The 24,925-nt window shown below is 42.5% G+C and overlaps 2 protein-coding genes across 3 annotated transcripts in view; both read right to left on the reverse strand.

Moving 5' to 3' along the window:
- LOC124636077 (dynein axonemal heavy chain 1-like) overlaps nucleotides 1-24,925 on the reverse strand; it is a 94,384-nt gene that overhangs the window by 12,200 nt on the left and 57,259 nt on the right. The window contains exons 49-72 of the mRNA XM_047172028.1: nucleotides 24,408-24,629; nucleotides 23,789-23,883; nucleotides 22,870-23,008; nucleotides 22,187-22,349; nucleotides 20,900-21,069; nucleotides 20,354-20,575; nucleotides 19,668-19,832; nucleotides 12,566-12,743; nucleotides 11,953-12,083; nucleotides 11,472-11,577; nucleotides 10,948-11,102; nucleotides 10,072-10,260; nucleotides 9,423-9,552; nucleotides 8,906-9,053; nucleotides 8,242-8,345; nucleotides 7,570-7,646; nucleotides 7,053-7,120; nucleotides 6,617-6,746; nucleotides 6,127-6,270; nucleotides 4,381-4,547; nucleotides 3,428-3,653; nucleotides 2,214-2,409; nucleotides 1,622-1,815; nucleotides 87-241 (exon numbers count right to left, since the gene is read on the reverse strand). Coding sequence (XP_047027984.1) covers nucleotides 87-241; nucleotides 1,622-1,815; nucleotides 2,214-2,409; nucleotides 3,428-3,653; nucleotides 4,381-4,547; nucleotides 6,127-6,270; nucleotides 6,617-6,746; nucleotides 7,053-7,120; nucleotides 7,570-7,646; nucleotides 8,242-8,345; nucleotides 8,906-9,053; nucleotides 9,423-9,552; nucleotides 10,072-10,260; nucleotides 10,948-11,102; nucleotides 11,472-11,577; nucleotides 11,953-12,083; nucleotides 12,566-12,743; nucleotides 19,668-19,832; nucleotides 20,354-20,575; nucleotides 20,900-21,069; nucleotides 22,187-22,349; nucleotides 22,870-23,008; nucleotides 23,789-23,883; nucleotides 24,408-24,629 — 3,674 coding nt within the window. The remainder of the gene's footprint in view (nucleotides 1-86; nucleotides 242-1,621; nucleotides 1,816-2,213; nucleotides 2,410-3,427; nucleotides 3,654-4,380; nucleotides 4,548-6,126; nucleotides 6,271-6,616; nucleotides 6,747-7,052; nucleotides 7,121-7,569; nucleotides 7,647-8,241; nucleotides 8,346-8,905; nucleotides 9,054-9,422; nucleotides 9,553-10,071; nucleotides 10,261-10,947; nucleotides 11,103-11,471; nucleotides 11,578-11,952; nucleotides 12,084-12,565; nucleotides 12,744-19,667; nucleotides 19,833-20,353; nucleotides 20,576-20,899; nucleotides 21,070-22,186; nucleotides 22,350-22,869; nucleotides 23,009-23,788; nucleotides 23,884-24,407; nucleotides 24,630-24,925) is intronic.
- Nucleotides 13,385-17,941, reverse strand: LOC124635608. 2 transcript variants are annotated; one of them, XR_006985038.1, is made up of 2 exons: nucleotides 15,450-15,581; nucleotides 13,385-13,501 (listed from the first exon to the last, which is right to left on the reverse strand). XR_006985038.1 is itself a non-coding variant. In XM_047171539.1 (2 exons), exons 1-2 carry the CDS (start codon nucleotides 17,760-17,762, stop codon nucleotides 13,489-13,491), a joined length of 885 nt encoding a protein of 294 aa, XP_047027495.1. In that variant the 5' UTR covers nucleotides 17,763-17,941; the 3' UTR covers nucleotides 13,385-13,488. The 2 variants fall into 2 exon arrangements, 1 of the variants encoding a protein (XP_047027495.1); XM_047171539.1 differs by lacking the exon at nucleotides 15,450-15,581 and adding an exon at nucleotides 16,891-17,941.

Consider the following 24,925-nt stretch of genomic DNA (forward strand, 5'->3'; position numbering starts at 1 on the left):
CCATGGGGCTAACCGACCGTGTGTGGAAAGGAGTCCCGACATTATTTACATACATTTATTTATTTGCTCTATTCATAAAAACTCACTTATGTGGCGTATAGGAGTCGTAGTAAGTCTTGAAAAACTTGACGTTGTTGGAGAAGTCCCGCAGTATCGTGGCCATGGTGGGCAGAGTGGCCAGCTGCTGTATCTCTATCCACATGCGCGGAGAGATCCACTTGGGGTCCGGGTTCTCTACTTCCTATAAGGGAAAAAATATTTATCATCATCATCATTTCAGTAAACTGCTGAACTTAGATCCCCCAAGTGTTTTCCAATAGGACCAATTGGAAGAGGTGCCTACCCGCAACCTTTGTCAGATCGCCTGACCAAAATGGGGATTATAACCGATTCATCTATAGTTCTGCGATCCGGGTTCGTGCTGAGGTTCCCACGAGATGCGGGTGACATCGCTGGCAGAAGCTAGTGGGAAAATAAAGTTGTTTAAACGTACAGTGTCAAGCTTGGCGCCGCTGAGCAGGAAGTTGAACTCGGTGGCGCGGATGGCGCCGCGGTCGAGCAGGATCCTGGCGCACAGCAGGAACGCGAACAGCAGCTTGTGGCGCTACAGTGGGACCTAGTACAAGCCACTCACAGTGTCAAGCTTGGCGCCGCTGAGCAGGAAGTTGAACTCGGTGGCGCGGATGGCGCCGCGGTCGAGCAGGATCCTGGCGCACAGCAGGAACGCGAACAGCAGCTTGTGGCGCTACAGTGGGACCTAGTACAAGCCACTCACAGTGTCAAGCTTGGCGCCGCTGAGCAGGAAGTTGAACTCGGTGGCGCGGATGGCGCCGCGGTCGAGCAGGATCCTGGCGCACAGCAGGAACGCGAACAGCAGCTTGTGGCGCTACAGTGGGACCTAGTACAAGCCACTCACAGTGTCAAGCTTGGCGCCGCTGAGCAGGAAGTTGAACTCGGTGGCGCGGATGGCGCCGCGGTCGAGCAGGATCCTGGCGCACAGCAGGAACGCGAACAGCAGCTTGTGGCGCTACAGTGGGACCTAGTACAAGCCACTCACAGTGTCAAGCTTGGCGCCGCTGAGCAGGAAGTTGAACTCGGTGGCGCGGATGGCGCCGCGGTCGAGCAGGATCCTGGCGCACAGCAGGAACGCGAACAGCAGCTTGTGGCGCTACAGTGGGACCTAGTACAAGCCACTCACAGTGTCAAGCTTGGCGCCGCTGAGCAGGAAGTTGAACTCGGTGGCGCGGATGGCGCCGCGGTCGAGCAGGATCCTGGCGCACAGCAGGAACGCGAACAGCAGCTTGTGGCGCTACAGTGGGACCTAGTACAAGCCACTCACAGTGTCAAGCTTGGCGCCGCTGAGCAGGAAGTTGAACTCGGTGGCGCGGATGGCGCCGCGGTCGAGCAGGATCCTGGCGCACAGCAGGAACGCGAACAGCAGCTTGTGGCGCTACAGTGGGACCTAGTACAAGCCACTCACAGTGTCAAGCTTGGCGCCGCTGAGCAGGAAGTTGAACTCGGTGGCGCGGATGGCGCCGCGGTCGAGCAGGATCCTGGCGCACAGCAGGAACGCGAACAGCAGCTTGTGGCGCTACAGTGGGACCTAGTACAAGCCACTCACAGTGTCAAGCTTGGCGCCGCTGAGCAGGAAGTTGAACTCGGTGGCGCGGATGGCGCCGCGGTCGAGCAGGATCCTGGCGCACAGCAGGAACGCGAACAGCAGCTTGTGGCGCTCGAACAGGCTGCGACACACGTTCTGGTACAGCAGGAACGTGAAGTGGACTATTATCGTGTCCACGCGCTCTACTATGTCCTCTGGAAAGAAGAAAATAATCTATCTACATATGTTAAAATTAATCCCTTAGTCATGCCTGAACAGCTTGATCGATTAAGCTGAACATTAGAGGGGAGGCAGCTTAGACCCGGGAGGATATAGAATAGTTTTTGTCACCATACACCTACGGGAAGCAGTGATCTCAGGGCGAGGGTGAAACCGCGGGCGGAAGCTAGTAAATCTATAATAACATTGTAAAGCCAAAGAGTTTGACGCGGAAAGTCTAGGGAGGCGGGTGTAATACTTTTTTTTTGCTTTTTTTTTATTGCTGCCCTATGCTGTCCCACTGCTGGGCAAAGCCCCCCCCCCTATCTTCTCTCTCTCTATCGGTCACTATTTGTGGCCTAGTAATTAAAGAAGAGCTATAAAGTAAACTTACCATTAGGCTCAGTCTCAGCCATGGCCCTCACGAAGAGCTTGACGAACCACTCGAGCGAGTACTGGTACATGGGGTCCACATTCGCCATGTCGGATAAACAGAAGAACAGAATAGACCCCCTGTCGGCGACGGGTACATACCCGCTGCGGGCCTCGTCTATCTCTAGCGTTGTGCGTTCTATGTCTTCTACTTTTATCTAGGAATATAATAAGGTATTTTGTAAGAGGATAGGTTGACCACATAATATTATAAGAGAAGACGAAAAAGATCTTAATTTAAACTACATTGAAATCTAATTAGTTTTGTTTCTGTTGAAACATAACTGTTGGGCAAAACAAAAACCTTCTGTCACTTTTTTTGGAACATATTGACTTACCACAAAACAAATAATTAGAAATAAAATCTACAAAATAACAATAGATGGTTGTGCCAAATAGATCCAATTCCGCATTGTTTTTTGGACCACAATGTGGACCACATTTGCCATGTCAGATAAGCAGAAGAACAGAATAGACCCCCTGTCGGTGACGGGAACATACCCGCTGCGGGCCTCGTCTATCTCTAGCGTTGTGCGTTCTATGTCTTCTACTTTTATCTAGGAAATTGTGAGGCAATTAGGGAATTTTGAGATGGAAAGACTGGAAATCTATACTTCTACACTAATGGCGGCCACGGCGGCTGTTCTCATTTAAGGAGATCAGCCAGCTGCGCAGGACATATTATAGTGCACGAGCATTTGCGCAGACACAAGTGCACTCCCTATTCCTTCACTCTCATAACCCGATGGAAGGAAAGAAAAACTTCTTCTGCACTAAAGAGGATTCATACCCTAAACGTTCTGAAACCGATTTTGAAAATTATTTCTCTATTGGAGGCTACACTGACCCCGGCTGAAATGAATTTTATTTGGGGAAACTGCGGAAACTGTCGAAAGAGTTTTAATATGTAATCGTACTGACTGTCACAGTATTTATTTTTTATATTTCAAATATTTTCTTATGTCTCTTGACTTGTCAGACTTATGTCACTCAATAAAATGTTATCTTCAGAACATCGTATTTTCAACTACAACTATTTTACAACAGAAACTGCTGAAAATTTACGAAATTACGTAATTTCCGTCTTGTTTACACCTATTTTTTTTTTGCATACTCCATGATACTTTTTCCTTAACATCAACACACTAACGCACTATACACTTGACATATACTCACAATGATTTCCGCGCTCTTAATTTTGATAGCTTCGAGGGTAAGTATGAGAGGCAGGTCATCGACCGGCGAACCCTGACTGTTGGACAGGCCATACAGGATGTCAGCTTGCATCTCTGCGAGCTGAGCTGCCATCTGAGCTCGGGAGACGATGAGCTGACCTCGTAGCTCTTCTAGGTCGGGTCGCTCTTGAGCTACTACGGTTGATAGCAGTTGCTCTGCTAGGCCGCTGGAAATTAAATCTTTTTTAGAGTTCCGTACCCAAAGGATAAAACGGGACCCTATTGTTTTCGCTCCTCTGTCCGTCCGTCCGTCCGTGCGTCCGTCTGTCACCAGGCTGTATCTCATGAACCGTGATAGTTAGAGAGTTGAAATTTTCACACATGATGTATTTTTGTTGCCGTTATAACAACAAATACCGAAAACTAGAATAGAATAAATATTTTGGGGAGTTCCCATAGAATAAACGTAATTCTTTTGCTCATCTTCTAAATAATGGTACAGAACCCTTTGTGTGCGATTCCGACTCGCACTTGGCCGGGTTTTGTAGAAACACTTAGGTTTTGCAAAAATGACACGCGTATCAGTATAAAATGTGTTTTTGCGCAGCAAGTCGCGCATTGTTCCAGGTAAGTCTAGCGAGAACTGTATTCGATTTATGGAATTGGGTTTTAACCGACTTCCCAAAATGGTTCACAATTCGGATGTCTGTATTTTAAAGCCGGGTAAATGATATTAATAAATCGAATTTTAACATAAAGTCCAAAAAATTACATTGTACATTTATTAATCATATTTAATTGAACACCGTTACACAACAAAATGTGCATTGCTGTAAAAACCCTAAAATTTATTTTTCTAAAGATTTGACAACAGAAATAGTTATTTCTATATTGCAAAATATATAAGAACTTCTTAGCAAATTCTAAGCAAAAATTAAATTAAAATCTTCTTACCTAGGCACAAGTGCGAAGTTAACGACCATAACCTTGACAGAGGTCTCAGGCTTATACTTGGGGTTGGGCAGCTTGGTGGTGATATACAGCTTGAAGCCAGCCATGTAGGGGATCAGAGAGTCACCCAGCTTTAGTACTAATTGACCCGCTTGACGGAAGTATTGACGCTACGGGGATAAAGATAGTTTGGGAAAAGGAGTTGTTAAAAGATTAATAATAGCGTCCACAGCCGGCCACGGTGGCTGTTCTCATTTAAGGAGATGGACGGGTGAATCAATCACCAACTTCCAGACTACGGGCTGCTTTGTGAAAGTTTAACGCGGTGTCCTCCGTGAGCTACGAACGCGACGCTGCGAACGCGACGAACGCGATCAACTCAACGGCATTCCCTACATGCGGCCTATGTGACAGTCTGCGGCGAGACGCGACGTAACGCGTACTTGTTTTGAGGGCGACCAGATGCGACACCACGAACTATTCAGAAACGTTGATTGTTGTGGGACAAAAAACATAAACATTAAAGAAATTGTTTATTAGTACAAACAAGTTGGAAGAATGTTGCTTGTCTGTACCTTAAATATGAACTTTCAAGCAAAATTGTAACATGTATTGTAACACAACTTCTCCATGATTTGAGAAGTAATGACCAACATCACGTAGGACATTTGTCGCGTATAGCATCGCGTCGCATTACGTCGCCTCGTGTTGCGTCGCGTCGCGTCGCGTTCGTCGCTCACGCAGGACACCGCGTAAGAAAACCCACAAAGCGATTTCGGCCCGACCCGGGAATCGAACCCGAGACCTCGAGCACAGCAGATGCGCTTGCGACCACTAGACCAACGAGGCAGTCAAAAGTTTATATTACAACTAGCTTTTGCCCGCGACTTCGTTCGCGTTGAATAGTGACTTCCGGCAGATTTTTGGTTTTACCCACATAGTTCCCGATCTCGCGGGATTTTTGAGAAGTTCCCGCTCCCGCAGGATTTTTGGGATAAAAACTATCCTATGTCCTTTCTCGAGTTCCAAACTATGTCTGTACCAAATTAAAACAACATGAACCGAACTCGTGTAACGATCGACACCATTGCGCGTAGTACTAATAGAATTATCTATACTCCGTTAGAGCATTTTCTTTGCAGTAAAACTTTTATTATATTCATATTAATTTTTTTACACCTTTTTACTGTTTATTTACATTTTTCTGATGGATTTTCCGATGAATTAAAACAATAACATGAACCGAACACGTGTAATGACACCATTGCGCGATTAACGCCATCTATCTACGGAGCATAGGAACAGCTCGACATTTGACCAATAGATGGCACTGTATGTCCGTAATAAATTTTATTTTTTATTTTTAATTTTTGTAATAAAAACTATCCTATGTCCTTTCTCAAGTTTCAAACTATGTCTGTACCAAATTTCACACAAATCGGTTCAGTAGTTTAGGCGTGAAGAAAAGACAGACAGAAAGACAGACAGAAAGACAGACAGACAGACAGACAGACAGACAGACAGAGTTACTTTCGCATTTATAATATTAGTTTGGATTGAGTTGCGGTGAAACTAATTTAGCACGAGTAAAAGATCGAGAGGATTAAAACGTTAATGTATTTAGACCATGAGCAAGTACACGCCAAAAGTACACAGTTTATGTTGATCCTGAGAAAGGACGCAGGAAAGTAGTGCTCTTGGGACGCGGTTTGAACTACGGGGAACAGCTAAACTATAATAACAAGTTACCTTTAAGACAGGATCTAAGGCCGGGTCCAGTTCTTGTCCGACGTTCTCCAATAGAATAGGCTTACCGAACCGCAGCGCTGATTCGAAGTTCCTCAAAAGATCTCTGTCGTTAGGTTTGCATACTACTAAGCCTTCTAGTTTCCCCTGCAAAATGAATGTATCAGTTCACAAAAAGGACGTGAATTTTATTTAATTTTGGAAACGGCTGAGCCGATTTGGTAAAATGTATCTCATGAGGACCGCTGGCAAAACAGCTGTCGATTAAAAAACATACCAGATCGGATCATCCGTTTAAGAGGTATGGTGACCAGACCCACAGTCAGATAGACACACATGTCGGTCCAGCTTATAAAAACCCTCTTTTTGCGACGGGATTAAATATATTTAAGATATATTTACACAATTAGTTCCCTAAGTGACACAGCTGTAAACCTTGACAAACCACCATATAATTACATCAAAATTATAATCTAGAAAGCACAAAGCATACCATAGCTCTAATCCACTTGTTAGCCTGTGTCTGAGGGTCGATAATAAGCGGCCACCGTCGAGAGTTGGACATCAACACCGCAGACTCTACGGACATTGGGTCTCGAGGCAGGCCGTACATCTGCCATGTTCTAGGGGGAAAATGGATTTTAGTGCCTTTGTTTAAGGTCGATTTTTGTAATGAGTATAAGGTTGTAAGGACTATTTTTATTGGGTGGTTTTTGAATGAGGGAAATTGGACTAAGATTATTATTTCCAATATTCAGGCTCAGTCTAAATATAGATACTAATATTATTAAGAGTTGGTTTATTCGTTTGAACAGTAAATACAGGACTATTTTAAAATTATTTCAGTGTTAGATAGCGTTATTTTTCGAGGTATTTGCTATTATCTGGGTGGGCAAGGTAGTGAAATCTATGTATGTAAAATAACTAACCTTATCTGCACAGCATCACCCAAAGTTGATATCGGCGTAGCACCAGACGTGTGTGGCACTTGCACTTTCTAAAATGAAAACAACAAGAAAGATCATTTATTTGTTACAAAACATTAGTCCAGTACAAATATTATTGCAAGGCATTTACAATAAAGATACTGGTAATGTCGTATTAATAAATAATAATTATAGTACCTACATTGGCGCAGACAATTCTATTCCGACTCTAGAAGATCTCAAAGTAAATTTGGACCAAATAGTCGTCCATCTATTGACAGAACTCAACTAGTTTTACTTAACTGAAGTAGACACTTCTATCTAAAATATACCAATTTAATTACAATGAATATTTACTAGAAACATATACTTATTTAATATTATAAATGCAAAAGTCTTCGCGCTTTGGCACAAAAATTACTGTACTTACACAAATATATGTCATTACTGGCTACTTATTACCAGGATACGGTATTTACTACAATTATATAGAAGAAACGAAAGGCCGTAACAAGTTCACCTCCATATGTTCAATCCAATTCTTTAGTAGTTCTCTTCTGAACTCGTCTGTGAAAGGCGTTATGTAACCCACGGCGCCTAACAAACATTATTTATTTATAAGATTCTCTATACATATCACAGTTGGTAAGCTTTAATAAACAAATTATTTAAAGAATAAGTGCCCGTTTCACTACATATCATCCTCAAATATATTAGGGTCTGCTTTTAACCTGATGCAGCTGTATTTAAGGCAGTATATAGAAAGAAAGCGCACGCGCCTATAAGCGCTTATAAGCGCTTACAAGTTCCAGCTTCTTTCTGTATACGGCCTGAAATAGCCTGACTGTCTCTTTGACCGCTTTATCATACGTACCCAGACATAAAGCTTGTAATCATTTAGCTGGAGTTTGTTCGCTTGAAAATCAGATTCTAAAAAATATATGAGTTAGATAGCTTTTTCTATACTAGTGTTATGAAGAGAGAAAAAAAACTTATTTTTTGTTTGTAATGGATACACTCAAAAACTACTGGACCGATTTTTTTTTTTCACTATTGGCAAGGTACATTATTTTTGTGAGTAACTTAGGCTATATTTAATTCCAGTACGGGTAGTAGTTTCCACACACACAGAGAGAAACCAGCTGGTAGTAGTTTTAAATTTTAACAAGTGTTCGTTAAAATTTATACTCACAAGCGCTGATCAGGATATCTCCAATAAGGTTGACTATAGCGACGTCCAAGTCCGCTATGGTTTTGATCCATCTGACGCGCTCGCTTGACAGCCCATTCAACAACCTGGCATGCAAAAAGTTATTACTGATTATTTAAAATTATCACGTGTGTTGAAAAATAAAGTTTTAAATTAAGCACGTGTAATATGACTACAAAACTGGGCCATAGCGAGAAGTTTAAAAAAACAATAGAATTTCTCCTTTCAAGTATGCCAAAAAGGAAAAACATACTTATAGATTGCTATATACCTAAAAGGAATGATTTTGCACACCTACGCACACAAATAAATCAATCTTATTTTATCATACTATTGTTCTTTTAAGAATTTCTCTAATTTCTAAGTCGTGGAAACTTGGACTATTAAGTCTGAAATCACCAACCCGCATTGAGTAAGCGTGGTGATTAATGTTCAATCCTTCTCTGTGTGAAAGGATGCCTGTGGCCCACAATGGATTAACCATAAAGCAAACAGTAGCAGCAATTAGTCCTAACTCAAGGATTCTAAAAGTTCAATTCTTTCTAAGTTTTTTACTTTTTGAAACTCAACACCCTAATTTCGGTACGGGCCCCGCGCTAGCTTAATCCGCACCTGAGTGGGACGGCAGGCAGGCTGGTGGTAATACCTGTTGGCGCGGTCCATGCGCGCGAGGCACTGGTTGATGTCCTCCTCCATGCGCTTGCGCTCGTCTTCCTTCTCCACTAAGTACGCGTTCAGCTTCGCAATACCTTCCAGCAAGGCTATCATCTTCGCCTTAGCGGTGGCCAGCATGGCTGTCAGAATAGTTTAAAAAGAGGTGAAGAAAAAACTTGTGTCAATTCGGTGAAATTGGATCTTTTATCTAATTCAAATGGTAAAAATAACGCTACTTTCGTATATCGTTTTGATGGAAGAGTATTTTTTTAAGGTTTCGTACCCAAAGGGTAAAACGGGACCCTATTGTTACCTCTGTCGGTCCGTCTATCACCAGACTGTATCTCATGAACCGTGATAGTTAGAGAGTTGAAATTTTCACAGATGACGTATTTTGGAATTGAATTGGAATTCAATTGAATTGGAACCGAATTGGAATTGAATTGAACTAGTAGTTGCCACGAGACGCGGGTGAAACCTTGGGAAAACGGCTAGTAAAATATGTTTACCTTCAACGATCTGCAGTTCCCTGGTGGCGCGGGCGAGGGCCTCCTTCTTGGGCGCCACGCCCTTGTTGACGTGGTAGAACTTGTACATCGCGTGCACCCACATGCACAGCGACTGGCATGCTTTCGACACCTGTCATCAAACTCAAACTCAAAAACTTTTTTCAAATTAGGTTGATAAATTAGCACTTTTCGAACGTCAACATCCAAAGATCATTCAATCATATAAACAAGTATATAGTTTAATTTAGTTACACGGCAAACAAAGTCCTTGTTTTTTTCATGGGAAATCATCAAATGACTCCTCCCGCTGTGGGTTAGCAGCGGTGAGGGAGTATCAGAGTCTTACTGACTGAAACCCATCATGTTCCTTCGTAGGCCTTTTATGTACCAGCGCCGCAGTAACTCGCGCGAACAATTCCGCAGCCCCGGCAGGCGACAATGATATCCTCCCAGTCTGCCTATCTATTCGAATAGAAGGGTATGTAGATATGACATCAAGTATTAGGTAGTTGTGAAGATCGAATCAAAAATTGTTTATCATATTCTATGGTAGCATCTTAAAATAATGTCACCATTATCGTTTTGACGATTTTATTTTTATTGTTTTTTTAAATAACAGTAATTATGTATTTGTGTAGTTGTTAACTACCTTCAAAATCTTAGCGGGATCATAATCCGGGTTAACGACGAATCTCTTAAGCTTCTTGATCATATCCTCAGTGATGGAGTCCTTGTCGAACTTGAGGAGCGAGTCGAGGAAGGCGGAGGGGTCCGACAGCATGAGGGAGCCTGGCTTCCAGTAGTTCAGCACCTTCTCGCCGAATGATGCTCCTTGTTCCTGAACATACAGTTACTCAGTCTATATAAAAATAAACGTCATTTTCGTTGTAATTTTATAACTCAGGAACGGTCTCAACTATCCAAACCAAATGTTTCGACTATTTAGTAGAGGGTTTATGTGAACTTTGAAAAATCGGTCGAGCATTTTTTTACGCAGCGAAGCACGTACAGGGCACGTACAAGTTTACTTATAAATCAAGAACGGCTCAATCGATTATGCTGAATTTGTGGGAAAGTAACTTTCAACCAGAAGAAGACGTCTTTACCCCATCTAGATACGGGATGTACTGCCTTGTTGTTTTTACGATGTGAGGCAATTGGTATTTCTTTTTAGTGAGAATTTTATTTTATATTTTTTCACGGAGGTAAGAGTCAATTACCAACATTAAAGATTAGTTAGGAGTGTTTAATGAGGCGTACGGGATATCTGTCAAGGATTTTTGGTATTACGAAAAAAAATGGACGGGTTCTGAAGGAACCGTATAAGGGCGGAGTTAGTTACGTTTCTCGTCCCCACATTTTCGTAGATTTTCCGTTTTGGCTGCGCTCGTTATTTGTTTTCCATGACATTACCTCAATGTTACTTGCGAGATGACGGCAGATAGAAGGGTATGGAAGGAGAAAACATGCTGCGCCGACCCCAAATAAAATTTATATAAGGCCAGGAGGATGATGATGAAATTACCTTAATAGGTTTAATATCGAAGACGACACAGAGCGACTCTATGACGAGCACGACGCCGGCGGGGGGTTTCTTCATAGCCTTGACTTCCACCACGTCGTTGCGGTTCAGCTCCTGCAGCGCTTTCTCTGCTGCACGCAGCGCTGGCATCGCTTCCTCTGTACAGAATTGTGAAGTATTACTTAAATTATGTGAATGGAATACGTTAGTTCTTTGTTGCATAAGCTTTTCTTACTGCCGCGTTTTAATTGCGCCGTGTTGGTACCGTAACTGTAACTGTGCGTGTAGTCGAAACAACTATACGTCTTAAACAAGCTATACTTCTGTATTGTAGGTAACCAAACCCACAAAACCTATGAAAAAAAATATTTCTATAGAATTTCTTAACTGTAAAACTAAACCTTCACGTATCATTCTTACTTTTAGCTCTTTGCAAACTTATAAGATACTAAATAATAAAAAAAAATCATTTATTCAGCTAACACATAATCGATGATAAGATACCTAATCTGAGAAGGATAACTTACCGAGATCCCTCTGTGCGTCTTCGGCCATGGCGGCGTTAATGGCAGCCAACTTCTCCGCCATCACAGTTTCTTTCTCCACTTTCTCACGAGCTTCTTCCGCTATCGCCTACAAAATACAATGAACAAGAGAATTTAAAATTAAAAAAATAACATGAAACGGGTAAAAATTTTCCAGGAACCAGCAAACGTCAACAACAAAATCAGTAAGTCTGACTGCCAGTCTTACCAAGGGGTATTGGGTTGTCCGGGTAACTAGGTTGAGGACGACAGACAGGGCAGTCGTTCCTTGTAAAACTGGACTCAGCTGCATCTGGTTAGACTAGTAACATAGTTGGGGAAAGGCTCGGGAAATGAGACAATGATGAAGACGCGGATGAAAGCTGTAGGTATAGATGAGGTATGTACAGGCCAAATTATCGAAGTTAATAATATGATTGGCCCGTTGACCCGTTTATCTTGTAACTTAATGTCAATATCTGACCGTGTCAGTCGCGATCTGTTCGATGACCTTCCTGGTCTCCTCGGCCGCCTTCTCCATGAGCGGCTTCAGCTCGGCCAGTTCGATCTGAAGCTCTTTTACTTCGATTTCTGTCTGGTTTAGCTTGTTCAAACCTGGATAGGGATAAAGCTTCAGTGCATCTTTCATTAAATATTATTAAGAACAATAAAATTAACTATTGTATAAGTTTATTTGGTATAAAACTAGTATTCATTAGACACTCTAAACTTGAATATCATTAAATACATGATAACTTTGCACGGTGAATATCGAACTTACAACAGGCGTCATTTGCAACTTCTGTGTAAGCGTGAAGAGACAAATGCTAAATTATTTAGTACGAACTATATGTTAAGTACATCATATGTTCTACCAATCCTGGGTGTCGTTTAGACCTCCCTAACGCGTCAAACTTTCTGTAGGACAGATAATAATCGAGGCACTTTTTTGTATAAAAGACTAGAATTTTTTGACCAACTTTTTGTAGGAAATAAGGGGTTGGAAGGATAATTGCTATCGTTGTTGTACTTTTTCCTTAAAAAAAATCGGTCACTGACTATCAGCCTCATTGTCAGTATACATAGACAATACTAACCCGTTTTAAGAGCATTAGACTCGTTAAGTATAGCTTTCTGCTTCTTGCGGAACATCTCAGCGTAGGCGCCGAGCATCTCCATGTAGGACATGGGCGTGACGTAGTTGATGCGGTTGAGCTGCTCCTTGAACCGCTCGCTCGCCTCCACCACCGACTGGTGCGCGAAGCAGCAGACCGACTGCCGGAGAAAGTGTACCAGTAATTTAGAGCTCTGCCTCATTAGGACGCCAATGGGTCGTTCAGATAGACCGGCTCGGAGAGCATCGGCGCGCATTTTTCTTTTCACACAGACCGGAGTCGATCGGCTGCGCGAGCATTAAAGAGCGTGCAAACGGAGCCAAACGTCAAGAAAAAGTACGCGATCGGAGCCGGTCGGCTCCTCTTATTATTTCACACCGAGCGCCTTCGAGCATTCTCAACTTTTCGAAACCTTACTTCAAATACTAAGTACTCAATTTTCAACGTGTTAAGAATTTGCTCTGCTCTCCGAGCCGGTCTATCTGAACGGACCCAATGGCGACGTCGCCGGCTACGTATCCAAGCAGTTCAGGAACCAGCAGGAACCTAACTCACTTGGCGACTGTTTGCCAACGTCGCCAATTTGGATACGTGGCCACGAGTTACAGTTCTCTACGTGGCTTCTGGATACTCTGGCAGCTTGGCGACGTTGCCACGGTTGCCACTATAATGTACACGTTAAGATAAGCATTTGTAGTTAAATAGCATAGTATAGTATTGTACCTACCTATTTATTGTTATAATCTTATGTATTAGTGATATGTTTGTGGGTAAATGGTGCAGAAATAAGAAGACGTGGGGTTTCGATGGATACTAGTTTAATACTGCCGTGCGTAATGACACCTTCACACAATGCGGTGCTACACATGAGTGAGCGAGATGCACATACACATCATTCCTCCACACTAATTTTGAAATCTGTAGACAGAATACTTAGTATTACAATTTATCAATTAATAACATAAACTTATAATTAACTTATAATCTACTTATAAAATACTGAGTAATCTACCTTCTTCCTAACTCGCTGAGAACGTGCACGTGATAATTGCGGAGATGAATCCTGTGGCCTGGCCGAGGCTTGAGGAGCCTGGGCGTCTGGCATACAACTGACAGATTGGCGTACACCTTCTCGAGCTTCAGTACAAATTACATCGCTACCACTACTACTGCTTCCAGCAGCATTGCTAGAACCTTCCACGCTAGTAATAGTAACTGGCGCTGCCACCGTTTCTTCTTCCACCGGTTCCTCTGAATCTACACCTGTTGTGCTAACTGAATCCGACTCACTAATTAATTCGGATGTTGTTGGACTAAACGGAATTGTTGAAGTCGGTGAACTAGGAACGGGTGGAACCCCTGAAGGCATCGGTTCATCACAATCAATTGATCTTGCTATACCTTTATTTTTACACTCTAAAAGCTGATCAAGATGCCTAATACAAGATACACTTTGATCATCAACCACCACTTCATACATTCTTTTCCCTATCACTTTACTTATTACTCCTAATTTCCAAGCTTCTTTTCTACCACTGTACCACCGGACCCATACCCTGTCACCAATCACAAAGGCTCTGCTACTACATTCATTCTCCTTCGACATTTTTTTATGCGATTCATTTTCTTTTGGAAGTATTAAATCAAGCCGTGATCTCAGCTTCCGACCAAACATTAATTCTGCGGGCGAGTGTCCAGTAGTGCAGTGCTCTGTATTCCTATATTCAAATAAATAGCCTATCAATTTTTCACGTAACACATGTTGTGCAGAGTTTTCACTTAATATTATTTTCAACATCTTTTTACATGTTCTTACTGAGTTTTCCGCTTGACCGTTGCTACATGGATGGTAAATTGGAGTCGTCATGTATTTAATGCCATTATTGGAACAGAACAAATTAAATTCCTTTGAATTTATCTTGGGATCGTTATCTGAAACTAAAGTACAAGGTAAACCAAACACAGAAAAACATTGTTTCAGTTTTCTTATCAAAGATTGGCTAGTAGTATCATTTTGCATGTTAATACATTCTAACCATTTAGAGTATGCGTCAATCACTACTAGATACGTCTGTTGACGTATAGACAGATAGTCAATGTGGATGCGTTCCCACGGCGCGGCTGGACTCGGCCACGGCGCGGGCGCAGCTCGCGGCGGCGCAGGCCGCACGCTCGCGCAAACGTCGCATGCGCCGATACACCTCTCAATATCCTCGTCTATACCGGGCCACCACATCCTACTACGCGCATTACATTTCATTTTTACTATGCCTAAATGCGTGCTGTGCAGTTCGCGCAACATTCTTTCTCGCAGTGCCACTGGAATTACCACCTTATGACCCCGCATTAAAATACCATTTTCGTATTGCAAATCATTACGACATAAAAAGAAGGGACGAATAGACTCGCAAACAATCTTACGAGGCCAACCTACATTTGTATATTTAATGACGGTTTGAATAATTTTATCACTACAAGTTGCCTTCTTTAAATCCATTAACAAAACAGCTGGGTCGGTCACGTCTAAGAAATTCAGTGACAAATATGCGTCATATTCGCTATCTCCCTTGCACGCAGTATCCGCCACAGGTGCACGGGAAAAATAATCAGCGACTAAGTTATTATCACTTGATATATACTGAACTGTATAGTTGTATGCAGAAAGTATAATAGCGTATCTTTGTAACCGTAATGCTGTAGTTATCGATATACCCGTTTTATTATTAAATATTGATACCAGGGGCCGGTGGTCGGTCTTAAGAATAAATGGCTCGCTTCTTCCGTAAAGGTATTGATGGAAGTGTTTGACACCAAAAATGATCGCTGTCGCTTCTTTTTGTATTTGACTATAATTGCGTTCGCTTACCGAAAGCGACCGCGAGGCGTACGCTAATGGTCGCTCGCCGCCATCGCTGCCCCGTTGAGATAGGACAGCCCCGAGTCCATGCGGCCCGGCATCTACTGATAGCACTAGCTGCGCGCTCGGCTCAAAATGCGCCAGCACGCGCTCAGAGGCGAGCTCAGCGCACACGCGACGCACCGCGCGGCGCTGGCGCGCTCCCCACTCCCACCGCGCGCCACTGCGCAGCAACTCGTGGAGCGGGCTCATAATGCTCGATGCATTAGGAATAAAAACCCTGTAGTAGTTGACTACTCCTAGGAACCTCTTTACTTCCGTAATATTTGTCGGTTCCGGCGCATTTAATATTGCCTTAACTTTATCGCGGTTAGTACGTAATCCGTTCTTATCGATAATGTAACCTAAGTACGTTACATTATCCTTAAAAAACTCGCATTTGTCTTTCTGAAGGCGCAACCCCGCTTCATTTAACCTGCTTAGAACCTGTGCTAATCTCTTTATATGAAGTGCTTTTGTTGGCGCAGTCAAACAAATATCGTCTAACCATATACTAACTCCTTCGATACCCAACAATAAAACTTCCATTGCTTTTTGGAACAGGGCAGGAGCATTCGCAAGACCGTAAACTAGACGTGTATATTTAAATAATCCTTTTGGTGTGTTAATAGTAGTCAACTCCTGAGAATCTTCCGAGAGACAAAATTGATTATATGCATTTTTTAAATCTATTTTCGAATAATGTTCTCCCCCACCAAGCTTAGCAAACACTTCTTCAATCCTTGGTAGCGGGTACTTATCTATTATAAGGTCCTTATTAAGTGTGACTGAAAAATCACCTGCTATCTTAACCGTGTTATTATCCTTTAAAACCGGTACTATGGGTGTTGCATAACGTGAATTACTTACCGGAACTAGTATGCCCAAACTGACTAATCTATCTAATTCTAATTCTACCTTGTCTTTTAAGGCAAACGGTATTGGTCGGGCCTTAAAGAATTTTGGTACTGAATTTTCCTTTAATCGTAGGTGCACTTTAAATTTATTAAAACAACCAAGTTCATCTTTCCATAAGCTAGGAAACTGTTCCAATAATGCATTAACATCGTGATCCTGACTTATTTTATAAACATTTGTTAAAATTAAACCGAAAGTGGACATGAAATCGCGCCCGAGTAGGGGAGGGCCATTCGAGTCTACTACAAATATCTTAATTTCTTTCCTTTGTGCTTTATATTCGACAATAGGCTGGAAATACCCCAACGGCGAGATTTTATGTCCGTTATATAAACACATTTTAATCGTACAGTCAGTTAAGTTATAATGTGCAAACAGTTCTGAGTACATTCTATTTGATATGACAGAAACTCCAGACCCAGAATCTAACTCCATGGTTACATTTTTATCACCTACTTTAATGTCTAAACACAACGGTTTGTCTGTTACATACCTTATGTTAAAATTATGGCATTCCTTACAGCTACCGTCTGTTTCACTATCACTATCATCGCTTCCGATATTATTGACGCGAACACGGTTGGTTTGTTTTTTTTTATTACACACTTTCTTTAAATGCCCTTCTTTTCCACATTTTTGACACTTATAATTTTTGTAACGACACACATCCTTATCGTGACCTTTTAAACCGCATATAGAACAACGGCCAGCCTCACGACTTGCATCTCGTGTCCCCGCACGAGCGCCGCCTGCGCCGCTGCCACCGCCGCCGCGACGTGAACCGCCCTTGTATATTTTGTTCACCGGTTCTTCTTTTATGGCAGTGTCATCTGTGGACAACACCTTCCTGGCTTCTCTAGCGCATTCCGCTCGCTCAGCTATCTCCAACGCTTTGTTAAATTCCAACGTGGAAGCATTCTGCTCAAATAGCTTATCACGCTCGGGCCCCGCTCCTAAGCCCAGGACAAAACGATCCGTCAGGTTTGTGTCCAAAGCGGATCCGAAGTTACAGTAGCTCGCCAATCCTCGCAGTCGTGCAGCCCAATCGCCCAATGACTCGCCTGAGCTCCTCTTAGCTCCATAAAATTTGGCCTTGTCCGAAAATGAACATTGCTTCTGTTTGAAGTGAGTATCAAGCAGTTCCACCAGCTTCTTATAGTCCAGCGCCTCCAACTCGACCGGATAAGCCAAATTACGCACCAAACGATATGAGTCATCGGATAAATGTGTAATCAAGATTGCACTTTTATTCTCTTCCTTGACTTCGTTAACCTTCAAAAATTGGGTCAACCGCCCTTTGAAAATAGACCACTCGCCGGATTTATAATCAAACGTCGATAAATTACCCAAAAATGACTTCGCCATTTTTTATTTTTGTATGTGGGTAAAATCGTCCTCGTCGCCAATGATATGTTTGTGGGTAAATGGTGCAGAAATAAGAAGACGTGGGGTTTCGATGGATACTAGTTTAATACTGCCGTGCGCAATGACACCTTCACACAATGCGGTGCTACACATGAGTGAGCGAGATGCACATACACATCAATTAGTTTATAAGTATTTTTAAGGTTCTGTGGCCAAAGGGTAAAACGGGACCCTATTGTTTTCGCTCCTCCGTCCGTCCGTGCGTCGGTCACCAGGCTGTATCTCATGAACCGCGATAGAGAGTTCACATTTTCACATGAGCATTCCACATTCTATTCGTCGATGTCACGCAAAATGGACAAGGCTTTGGAACTAATCGTCATAGTAAACATTTTTTGCCTTGCCAAGACCTATGCAATGGTACAAGACTACTAGAGGTATAATCAACACTGTTGGACAGGGTACCAAAACGCCCATCGTCCTTTGTCTGATAAAATTTATATAACACTTTTTAGAGTATATGGGATAAGTACATAAGGGAGTATATGAGAACAGTACATAAGGGAGCATATGAGGTGAGTACATAAGGGAGTATAAGAGAACAGTACATAAGGGAGCATATGAGGTGAGTACATAAGGGAGTATATGAGAACAGTACATAAGGGAGCATATGAGGTGAGTACATAAGGGAGTATATGAGAACAGTACATAAGGGAGCATATGAGGTGAGTACATAAGGGAGTATAAGAGAACAGTACATAAGGGAGCATATGAGGACAGTACATAAGGGAGCATATGAGAACAGTACATAAGGGAGCATATGGGGTTAGTACATAAGGGAGTATATGGGAAAGTGCATAAGGGAGTATATGGGGTAAGTACATAAGGGAGTATATGAGGTGAGTACATAAGGGAGCATATGAGGTGAGTACATAAGGGAGTATATGAGAACAGTACATAAGGGAGCATATGGGGTTAGTACATAAGGGAGTATATGGGGAAGTGCATAAGGGAGTATATGGGGTTAGTAAATTAAGAAGTACATGGTGTAAGTACATAAGGGAGTATATGAGGACAGTACATGGGGTAAGTACATAAGGGAGTATATGAGGACAGTAGGTACATAAGGGTGCATATGGTGTAAGTACATAAGGGAGCATATGAGGACAGTACATAAGGGAGTATATGGGGACAGTACATAAGGGAGCATATGGGGTGAGTACATAAGGGAGCATATGGGGTAAATACATAAGGGAGTATATGGGGTAAGTACATAAGGGAGTATGTGGGGTAAGTACATAAGGGAGTATATGAGGACAGTACATAAGGGAGCATATGGGGAGAGTACATAAGGGAGCATATGGGGAGAGTACATAAGGGAGCATATGGGGAGAGTACATAAGGGAGCATATGGGGAGAGTACATAAGGGAGTATATGGGGTGAGTATATAAGGGAGTATATAGGGAGATTACATTAGGGAGTATATAGGGAGAGTACATAAGTGAGTATATAGGGAGAGTACATAAGTGAGTATATAGGGAGAGTACATAAGGGAGTATATAGGCAGAGTACATAAGGGAGTATATGGGGTAAGTACATAAGGGAGTATATGGGAAGAGTACATAAGGGAGTATATGGGGTAAGTACATAAGGGAGTATATGGGGTAAGTACATAAGGGAGTATATGGGAAGAGTACATAAGGGAGTATATGAGGACAGTACATAAGGGAGTATATAGGGAGAGTACATAAAGGAGTATATGAGGACAGCACATATGGGAGTATGTGGGGAGAGTACATAAGGGAGTATTTGATTACTGTACATAAGGGAGCATATGAGGACAGTACATAAGGGAGCATATGTAATAAGTATATATTTAAGAACACAAATGCCACGATACATACCACCATAGCATTGAGCACGTCATTGCTAGCCACGGACAGTTCCCCCATGGTCTCGAAGAAGTGGAAGGCGACGGACTCCAGCGCTGACTTCGGCCACTCGCTGAACCAGTCTATGGTACAGCAGTTCACGAGAGACGGGAACTGGCGTAAGCGGGAACGGAATATCTAAAGGAAATAGGTAGTTACATTAATGTCGTTTTTAGTAGAGATGAACAAGATCTGAGCTTCAATTTATATCCTTATTTTATATATTAACAACTTTTTGCAAATTTTACAAGGACAGACTTAACGCCTTGGGCTTGTTTTCTACCAATCTATTTTTGGATGGCGGAAATATGTTCCAAAAAATTATCTAAATGTTGTCAAATGTCTAATTTTTTTACTTATAAAGAAATTAGTGTTTCTATTAATTTTGCCAAGATATTTACTAAATGTCCATGGGCCAATGTTGCTCGATAGTGAGTTGTTTTATAGGGTATTATAAAGCTGTAATCTTCCTAAAGCTTTTATCACGAAGCATCTAAAGTACATACTTTACAACTTCATCAGTATTAAAAATAAATTGAAATTTACTTTCTGGTATTAAGGTACTTAATAAGTCTTCCATGTACTTAAATAAATAAACAAATGATTCTCTGATTTCGTAGATTATCAAAATTTCCGAAAAAATCATAAACCGTCCTCACCTCGCCAATAGGGCTCATAACAACCACGATATGCATGTTACTCCGCACTCGTCGCTGGTAGCACGCGAACAAGTTCGTCTTAGTCGCCGTGAGGTTCATCTCCATGACCGCGTGACGGACGGCTTGGTAGATCTTATCTAGGTCTTCAACTTCGTATATGTTGGGCACGTCTCCGGAGCTCAGGATGTTGTTTAAATCTTCGAGGAATGATTCCATTTTTATCTGGTGGAATAGAGATTAAGATTTATGGAGGAGTGTAACCAAAGCTGCGTTAAAAGCGGCTATGCTGTGGCCTGCGGGAACAAATTTTCGTAGCCTTGATAGGCTTATTAAACTTTCAGGTAACAGATTACTTAACCCCACTTTCAGCGACGGTCATTTCAATACTCATCGGTTAAACGACGGTTTTATTTTTCTATGACATGAGAACCTCCTAAAAACCTACTTTTAACTAAATGCAGATGTTTTCCTTAATAGGACGTTTTACTTGTTGGCGAAGTCCTTGTCTTAAAGAAGTAGAATACATTAAATTATATTTGTGAGTACCTGTGCATCCGAGAAGAGGAAGACGATCCCGCGGTTCTCTGCGCCGGCCTTGAGCATGGTCTGCTTGAGGTCGTCGCGCCACTCCGACAGCCCGTACGCCTTCGTGATCTCGATCTGGATGCAGGCCAGCTCCGTCATGTTCGCCGACAGCCGGGACAGGGACTGGCGACCTGGGGAAATGTGTTTTTTATATTGATGATGATGATGTCCTCCTAGACTTTTCCGTCGACGGCGATACCCTGGCACATATCGTCAGTTTGGCTTCGGGCTCGTACATGACTTGCGAAATCAAACATTGCCCTGAACACGCGGTCACAATTAGCGCAGTGAAGTTGCCCTTGCGCATTGTAAGCGTAGTTATAGGAGGGCTTAGGGAGGGATTTTTGGAGCTGGCATTTGGCGTCTAGGGCTTCAAGACGCCGCTGTTCAAAATCCTGCACGCTCTTATGAACATGCCAGATAGATTTATTTTATTAGAACGATATGTTCCAGACTATCTTAGGATGGCTTGAGATGAAAAGGAAAAGATTATACGTACGACGTAGGCAGTTAGGCAAGGTGTACACTAGCTCCTGCATTTCACGTACCTATTAATAATATCCGACTTTCTAGGCCATATTTATAATGTCATTCCCTATCTGACCTCCCCAACGCAGATACCTGGGCAACCCAATACCCCTTGGTTAGAGTGGTGTCAGACCTACTGGCTTCTGACCACCCGTAACGACTGCCAAGAATGTTCAATGACAGCTACTCTACTATGTACTCTTCGAGGTAAATGGGAGGACAGGGCAGGTATCCAATGATTACTTACCGGAGCCGCCCATGCCGAGGTCGATATATTGTACTCCTCTAGGTAAATGGGGGGAAATAGGTAATGATTACTTACCGGAACCACCCATGCCCAACAACAAGGCATTGGCCATAGGCTGTCGCATGATGCGGGCGATGCGGCACAGATGCGCCACGGCATCGTCGAACAGCACCAGGTCTAAAGGTGCTGTCGTCGATATGTTGTACTCTTCTAAGTAATCCTCCTCCTCCGAGCCTTTTTCCCAACTATGTTGGGGTCGGCTTCCAGACTAACCGGATGCGGCTGAGTACCAGTATGCCACAAGGAGCAACTGCCTATCTGACCACCTCAACCCAGTTACCCGGGCAACCCAATACCCCTTGTTTAGGGTGATGTCAGACTTATTGGCTCCTGACTACTACTACTACTACTAAGTACAGCTACTCTACAATGTACTCTAGGTAAATGGGGGGAAATAGGTAATGTTTACTTACCAGAACCACCCATGCCTAACAACAAGGCATTGGCCATAGGCTGTCGCATGATGCGGGCGATGCGGCACAGATGCGCCACGGCATCGTCGAACAGCACCAAGTCTAGAGGCGCTGTCGTCGATATGTTGTACTCTTCTAAATAGTGGCTCAGAACGTCTGCTAACTGAAATTTACGACAGGAAAATCTATACATATAAATCTGTAGAGGAGGCATTTTTGTACATTGACAACATTGAACAAAAAAAAATCCAGCGTGTTAAAGGATAACCAACCAAACCCACTTCTAGCATTTTTGGTATTCTAGCTCTAGCAGTTTAATGAGAGTTTGGTTTGTTACGCTTTCACACCAGAAGGACTATCCGATTGCGATGAAAATCAAAATAGGTAGCTGGGAAGAAAAGATAAAGGCATAAAAGTAACGCATATCCATTTCCTGGGTATAAATTACCTCCCCAGCAATTTTCTGCCAAATCAGTTTAGACATTCTTTCTTAGAAAAAAAAAATACATAAGTTATCTCGTGGCAAAAAGGTGAAGGAAAACATCTTGAGGAAACCTGGGCTATAGTCTGAAATCACCAACCCGCATTGAGCAAGCGTGGTGATTAATGCTCAATCCTTCTCCGTGTGAGAGGAGGCCTTTGCCCAGCAGTGGGACGGTAAACAGGCTGTAACAGTAAGTTACCTCGTCCCTATCGACGATTTCAGCGTATTTCTTTTCGTCTGCGCCGAGGTCCATGAAATCCCCGAACAGCATCAGTCGATCTTCTAGCAATTCGTGAGGATCCTTCTGGAACTCCGAACGAACCTTCTTGTTCATTAAGCTGCAAGGAATATAAAGTTTTACAGGGGAGAACTACTTCTTACATAAAGATAAAAGTATATAGCCTTCTTCAAAAATTCTGCCTAGCTAACCTTTTCCTAGATACATGTAGGTATTGGGGATAGGTTTCCAGTCTAACCGGATGCAGCTGAATACCAGTGCTTTAAAAGAAACGACTGCCTATCTGCCTATCTCAAACCAGTTACCCACTCAACATGACCTTATGTAAATAAAGTGCAAAAAAGATACGTTGATCTTTGAGCGTTCTTTTAACTTGAGTGGCGCTTCAATATTCGGGCTTTAATAAGTAGTTAATTTGTACAGTCTACGGCCGTTCCCAATTTTCTATGCTCCTGTTGTTTTGCTTACGGCAGATAGGAATTCGACTGTACTGAACTTAAGTCTATATTACATCTCTAGATTAAGTGTCCATAGTATTTAGTACTGTCCTGTAGCCTATAAGTGAGGACTTGTTATGGCTCTCAGATTAACTTACTGTTCCTTTTCTGTGCTTTTTACCTGTTAGTCCTCCATATATATACTAATATTATAAAGCTGAAGTGTTTGTTTGCTTGAACGCGCTAATCTCAGGAAATACTGGTCCGATTTGAAAAATTCTTTCAGTGTTAGATAGCCCTTTTATCGAGGAAGGCTATAGACTACTTTTTATCCGGGTTCGTGCCGAGGTTCCCGCGGGGTGCGGGTGAAACCGCTGGCAGAGGCTAGTTACTTATATAAATGAATAAACAATCCCGCAGCTGCAGTAGACAGACAAACTTACTTAGTAAACCACTGTCGATCGGCGTCGTTCACAAGCCGGTCCTGATACACTCTCAAGTGTTCGTGGTACCAGAGCCTGATCACGTCGTCTTCGTGCTGGGAAAAATAATTTCTATTAGTATTGAAATAAGGTGCATATTATGTGCCTTTTGAACTACCCATGTTTACTACCTTATGTACTAGGCCTGTGTACTTCTTTAGTATCTCCCATGTATACTACACCTTTATGTACTACCTAGGTATGTGTGTTCTCTTATCTACTAAACCCATGAACTCCCTTATGTACTCTCTTTTGTGCTATCCTTAAGTACTCCATAATGTACTACTCTGTGCACTCCCTTATGTACTTCCTCATGAACTCTTTATATACATCATCATCATCATCATCAGCCTATCGCAGTCCACTGCTGGACATAGGCCTCTCCAAGTGCACGCCACTGAGATAGATTTTCAGCTTCTCGCATCCAGCTCCTGCCAGCCGTCTTGCGCAAGTCATCACTCCACCGTGCCTGAGGACGTCCTACACTACTTTATATACTACCCCTATATAACTCACCTAAGTAATTTCAATGTACTCCCTTATACATATACTACGCAAACGTATTGAAAGTGAGTCTTACAGTGACAGTCTTAGCATCCATCATGAGTACTCCTTGGAAGACCTTGCTCAAATCCCTCAAGTTGAAGGTGTAGTGAGACTTGGTGGGGGTCGGGAGCAGTTCCTCCACCAGAGCGCTGAAGATCTCTATGGAAGCCTTGAGGAAGGGAGCCTCGCGGACTGGCGGGACCTTCGGGTCGATGTTGCGGGTCCAAGAGTTGAGGATCGTAGAGAAGATGCCGTACTGAAATATAGTTTATTTAGATACTACTGAGAGTATTAGTTAAACGCTATAAGTATAAAAACAACTTTGCAACGTCGAATTATATATATTAGTAGTCTATTATTAAATCAAATAGGAATGTTTCAATCCATCAGCAGGTCAGTTTAATAATAAAGTTACTTGCATTTTGCCCTCAACAACAGTATTAAAAAGAGCTAGAGGGAGGAAACCTCGTAAAAATTCATAGTAACCAGTCGTTTTAAAAAAATAACTTTTATGCTGTCGGTGAACTTGGGTCTTAGACAATAGAAGAATAT

The sequence above is a fragment of the Helicoverpa zea genome, chromosome 13 (genome assembly GCF_022581195.2).
Source record: "Helicoverpa zea isolate HzStark_Cry1AcR chromosome 13, ilHelZeax1.1, whole genome shotgun sequence".
NCBI lineage: Eukaryota > Metazoa > Arthropoda > Insecta > Lepidoptera > Noctuidae > Helicoverpa > Helicoverpa zea.

Coding starts and splice junctions, on each gene's coding strand:
- LOC124635608 (XM_047171539.1), bottom strand. CDS start 17,762: ATGGCGAAGTCATTTTTGGGTAATTTATCGACGTTTGATTATAAATCC.